At 44.9% G+C, this 6,000-nt stretch overlaps 1 protein-coding gene across 1 annotated transcript in view; it reads left to right on the forward strand.

The window, feature by feature from the left end:
* The window catches only part of LOC138363625 (dynein heavy chain-like protein 2), a 29,502-nt gene extending 24,487 nt beyond the window's left edge, over nucleotides 1-5,015 (forward strand). The window contains exon 3 of the mRNA XM_069322991.1: nucleotides 4,615-5,015. Coding sequence (XP_069179092.1) covers nucleotides 4,615-5,015 — 401 coding nt within the window. The remainder of the gene's footprint in view (nucleotides 1-4,614) is intronic.
* The last annotated feature ends 985 nt before the right edge of the window (nucleotides 5,016-6,000 follow it).

Raw genomic sequence — 6,000 nt, forward strand, 5'->3', positions numbered from 1 at the left:
ATTGTAAAAAATGTATTTTCACTTACCTTCTCATATATAATAATGAATAATGAGTTGTCTGTACATATTGTCCTTCCATGAACAGTATCTAATGGCAATGGACCTGAAATATTAGTATACATACTAATGGACTTAAACTTTGATTTCAACAACAAAAATATTCATTAGTTAGAAATATAAAAATTTATGCTCATGAAATTCTCGCACTATTTATGCAGCTGCATAAAGATAACATTGGGTTTCATATTAAAAATAAATTGATATGAAATACTTTTTGTAATTGGCTCCATTTGGAGGTGCACCTCGGGTGTGGCAACAGTCTCACTGGAAGGTGGGAGATAAGGTATCACACGGGGATGGTACCACAAGGGGAGAAAGTTGCTGGGAGGGGGGTGGAAGGGTACCGCAGGGGATGGTTCTGGGAGGCACCACAAGAGGAGACTGGTACTAGGGGAAGGGCAAGGGGGTGGAACCACAAGGGGAGACGGGTGAGAAGGGAAATGCCACAAGGGGAATGTTGGGACAAGGTAAATGCCCCAAAAGGGAAAGATTGGGGCAAGGGGAATGCCACAAGAGGAAGGTTGGGGTAAGAGAGACTTATGCAAGGGGATGGAGACAAGGAAGATGACCAGATAGAGATTACATGAATTCTCGTGAGAATACAGACCAGTGAGGAAACTAAAGTTACTGTACTTAGTCTCTGAACATTACTGTAGGCTTGGTATGTTCAAACTGGGAGGAATCGACCAATGAAAGTAATCTTCTTGCATATCATTGCTCCAGTGAAATATATGCTGGCTAAAAACTTAAAACTGAGGGGTTGAGGGACTTGCCATTAGTATACATTAGCCAAAAAATGTCAAAGGATGATGTAGAGGAAGCCAAAAAAATCTGAGAAGTAAAATGAATGTGTGCCTCATGGAGACCATAAAGCAACTTTAGAATAGTGGAAAGCAATGTAAGCAGCGCACAACAACGGAGAAGTTAGGCTTCAAAGAACCCAGTGAAAGAGAAAAATTGGTTAAATTAGCGTATCGCGGTACAATCCATAAAAGCAGACAACATGTTTAATATCACCATAGCTACTGAAGGAGGCTGCAGGAAGCTTTTATCACCTGCTAAATTAGGTTTTTATTCAAACACCTAAAACATAAACTTTCGTAGAATTATGAAAAAAAAACAAATGAAGCCCCAATATTTAAGAACAGAACCAGTTAGGAAGCATGGAATTACAGACCAGAGTGACTGAGATGTATTCCATATGCACTGCTAGAGTGAGTAATTGGGTTGAGAATAGTGGAGGACCGTCAGAGATTGAACATTGTAACAAATGAACCACATGGATTTAGAAGGAAGAAGCCGTGTCACACAAACTGGATCGAGCTCTATGAAAAGGGTATTGAAATATAGCAGTAACATTTCCATAGATTTTATTTTCCTTGACTGTCAAAATGCATTTGATATTGTTCCTCTCGAAAGACTGGTCAACAAGATGGATAAGCAAACTAAGATAATATGGAAGACACTAAACTGGCTAATGGGGTAGTTGAGGGACAGAAAACAGTCTTAGTAAGACGTGAGGTCTCCAGCTGTAGGAATGGCAAAAGTTGCGTCCCCCAAGGGTCTGTCCTGGGACCACTGCTATCCCCGTGTTAATGATCTGCCAGAGGGAGTGAGCTCGTACCGGGCAATGGGTTTCAGATGATGCAAAGATGATGAGGAATGTAAAAAGAAGAGAGAATTGATAATGTTACCAGAAGACCTTGACAAACTCCAGGAGTAGGCAAACAAATAGTTTATAGATTGCAATCCTATTAAGTGTAAGATAATGCAATTGGAGCAGGAAGAAGACCAGAAGGTGTCTACACCATAAAAGGAGGCAACTGCAGGAACCGAAAGAGAGAGAGAGAGAGAGAGAGAGAGAGAGAGAGAGAGAGAGAGAGAGAGAGAGAGAGAGAGAGAGAGAGAGAGAGAGAGAGATTTTGGAGTAGATATAATTCCATGACCAACACCAGAGGCACATGTAGGCAGTTTGACATTGGCGCCATATGGAACGCTGAGGAACATTATAACGTCGATTAGAAACCTAAATAAGGATGCTTTGAAGACAAGCAACATAGCTTTTGTCAGACTACTACCGGAATATGCAGTCCCGGCCTGGAATCCACACCTTGTGAAGCATGAATCTACAATTTAAAAATAACTCAGATGTGCAACTGTGCCATAGGTAAGAGGATTAAGCTATGAGGATTGGCTGAAGGAACTGGACATCACAGCCGCTGGGGACAACACCATTGAGTTCAGAAACGGTTGGATAAGAAGACACAAGTGAGAGCTGGAAACGCAAATGAGTTCTAGAAATGTAAGGAAATGCTCGTGTATGGGTACCATTCCTCCCCCCCCCCCCGTCCCCCGGCAAATCCTTATCCTGACCTCATCCACGTGCTATATAGTCGTAATGGCAAGGCGTTTTCACCCGATACTTCCCCTCCCCCCTTCGTGCCCTGTACGGGGGTCAACAAGTGGAATACACTGAGAGAAGAAGAAGTTGTAGAAGAAACTTCCAACCACATTTTTAAGGACAGGTTCAACTAAATTTGGAACGTCAGAATTGTTAAGCTATAAGGTAACAAGTGCAACAAGGATAGTAGGCTGGATATGAACAGCCAGACATCATCACTTCCCCGTAGCCATTGATAGGTAAGCACCACAAGGGATCACTAGTGCAAGAGAAGGTACCACAATGGATGACTGGTGCAAGAGAAGGTACCACAAGGGGTGACTGGTGCAAGGGAAGGTACCACAAGGGATGACTAGTGCAAGGAAAGGTACCGCAAGGGGTGACTGGTGCAAGGGAAGGTACTGCAAGGGGTGACTGGTGCAAGGGAAGGTACCACAAGGGATGACTAGTGCAAGGAAAGGTACCACAAGGGGTGACTGCTGCAAGGGAAGGTACCACAAGGGGAGACTGCTGCAAGGGAAGGTACCACAAGGGGAGACTGCTGCAAGGGAAGGTACCACAAGGGGTGACTGGTGCAAGGGAAGGTACCACAAGGGGAGACTGGTGCAAGGGAAGGTACCACAAGGGGTGACTGCTGCAAGGGAAGGTACCACAAGGGGTGACTGGTGCAAGGGAAGGTACCACAAGGGGAGACTGGTGCAAGGGAAGGTACCACAAGGGGTGACTGCTGCAAGGGAAGGTACCACAAGGGGTGACTGGTGCAAGGGAAGGTACCACAAGGGGAGACTGGTGCAAGGGAATGTACCACAAGGGGAGACTGGTGCAAGGGAATGTACCACAAGGGGAGACTGGTGCAAGGGAATGTACCACAAGGGGAGACTGGTGCATGGGAAGGTACCACAAGGGTTGACTGGTGCAAGGTAAGGTACCACAAGAGGTGACTGGTGTAAGGGAAGGTACCACAAGGGGTGACTGGTGCAAGGGAAGGTACCACAAGGGATGACTGGTGCAAGGGAAGGTACCACAAGGGAAGACTGGTGCAAGGAAAGGTAACTTAAGGACAGGATATTGAAAGTGGATAGATAGAACGCACTGGACCTTCTCCCTTTAGATCAAGTTCCTCTCCACCACGTTCCTCTCCCGTGTTCATGGTTTAAGTTCACCCTCCTCAAACCTGTTGGCATTCCTTCTCTATATACCCCCTTCCCTTTTCCCCCTCCCCTTCCCTTCCCTTCTTCCCCCTCCCCTTCCCTCCTAGTCCACTACGAGGTTGCTACCTCCTGACCCACTCTTTCCTCTCATTCACTGTCCTCTCTAGCTCTCTCTTCACCCTCTCCTCTCGCCCTCTCTTCTGTCTCCCTCTTCCTCTATCATTCCCTTCCCCTTTAGTGTAGCACCAAATATGATCAACACAGCTCTGCCGCCTCCGTGGTGCGCTCATCTGTCGCTCGAGGGCTTGTGTTCGGAGAAATAGTGAGTCAAGGGATTGGGGTTTACCACGGAGTAGCGAGGGCGCCTGAACAACTCCTCCTAGAGCGCCGGCTCTACGCCTGGAATATATGAGCGTCGAAAACGTCTGACTGGCACGAGAAGAATGTCTGAAGACTGGTGTAAAATTAGATGATTAATTCAGCTCTTGACAATGAAGGAGGGGGGGGGTGTTGGGGGGGGAAGAGGTCACTACAAGCAAATAAAGATAACCATTTCACTATTATTTTCAACCAACTTATAATTGGTTTTAAGTTAAGGAAGATATTATGACAATATGATATTATGTCAGTAAAGAGATGGAATTATATTATATTTAGTAAAGGTATTTGGAATACTGTGATCCTCTTTGGTCGTATATGTTTATTTCTTTGTAAAATGGTATTCTCTTAATTAATTGTCACTTTCAATAAAAGGTGTGGTGAACGAAGTATATTATTCACAAATAAAATTATTAATACATGACCAACAGTTTCATAATTACTTGTATGTAACTAATAATTTACCGTGAAATTATAAACAGTTTCGTTGGTGTTTATTAAGCTCTTTATTAGCGACTGTTTCTCTCTGAATATGCCTAAAGACAACAGTGTTACGAGGATTGTCCCAAGTGGTTAATGACGGAGGAAGTTAATGGTGGAGTAGTTGGACTGGTGCGTGAGGAGTGGTAACACAAGTTAAGGTGATTGAGAAGCAGCGTGATGATCACAAGGTGATTGAGAAGCAGTGTGATGATCACAAGGTGATTGAGAAGCAGCGTGATGATCACAAGGTGATTGAGAAGCAGCGTGATGATCACAAGGTGATTGAGAAGCAGCGTGATGATCACAAGGTGATTGAGAAGCAGCGTGATGATCACAAGGTGATTGAGAAGCAGCGTGATGATCACAAGGTGATTGAGAAGCAGCGTGATGATCACAAGGTGATTGAGAAGCAGCGTGATGATCACAAGGTGATTGAGAAGCAGCGTGATGATCACAAGGTGATTGAGAAGCAGCGTGATGATCACAAGGTGATTGAGAAGCAGTGTGATGATCAAAGAGTAAATAGAGGCGCTGAAATTTAGGCAAGAAAAGTGGATCACAAAATTCAAACGTGGTGATGTAAAAAAAAAAATATTTACACTCACACACACGTACACGGCCTCGCAGCTGAGTGGGCAGCGCTTGGGAATCGTAGTCCTAATAGCAAGGTTCAATTCCCAGCGGAGGCGAAAACCAACGGGCACAGTTTCTTTCACCGTGATGGCACTGTTCTCCTTGCAATAAATAGGTACCAGGGACTTAGACAGCTGCTACAGGCTGCTTCCTGGAGGATGTGTGTGTGTGTGTGTGTGTGTGTGTGTGTGTGTGTGTGTGTGTGTGTGTGGTGTGTGTGTGCGCGTGTGTGTGTGTGTGTGTGTGTGTGTGTGTGTGTGTGTGTGTGTGTGTGTGTGTGTGTGTGGTGTGTGTGGTGTGTGTGTGTGCGTGTGTGTGTGTGTACTTACCTAGTTGTACTCACCTAGTTGTGTTTGCAGGGGTTGAGCTCTGGCTCTTTGGTCCCACCTCTCAACCGTCAATCAACAGGTGTACAGATTCCACAGTACAGTACAGATCATATCTACACTTGAAACTGTGTATGGAGTCAGCCTCCAGCACATCACTTCCTAATGCATTCCATTTGTCAACCACTCTGACACTAAAAAAGTTCTTTCTAATATCTCTGTGACTCATTTGGGCACTCAGTTTCCACCTGTGTCCCCTTGTGCGTGTGCCTCTTGTGTTAAATAGCCTGTCTTTATCTACCTTATCAATTCCCTTCAGAATCTTGAATGTGGTGATCATGTCCCCTCTAACTCTTCTGTCTTCCAGCGAAGTGAGGTTTAATTCCCGTAGCCTCTCCTCGTAGCTCATACCTCTCAGCTCGGGTACTAGTCTGGTGGCAAACCTTTGAACCTTTTCCAGCTTAGTCTTATCCTTGACTAGATATGGACTCCATGCTGGGGCTGCATACTCCAGGATTGGCCTGACATTTGTGGTATACAAAGTTCTGAATGATTTACACAAGTTTCT

This window comes from Procambarus clarkii, chromosome 11 (genome assembly GCF_040958095.1).
Source record: "Procambarus clarkii isolate CNS0578487 chromosome 11, FALCON_Pclarkii_2.0, whole genome shotgun sequence".
In the NCBI taxonomy this organism is placed as follows: Eukaryota; Metazoa; Arthropoda; class Malacostraca; order Decapoda; family Cambaridae; genus Procambarus; species Procambarus clarkii.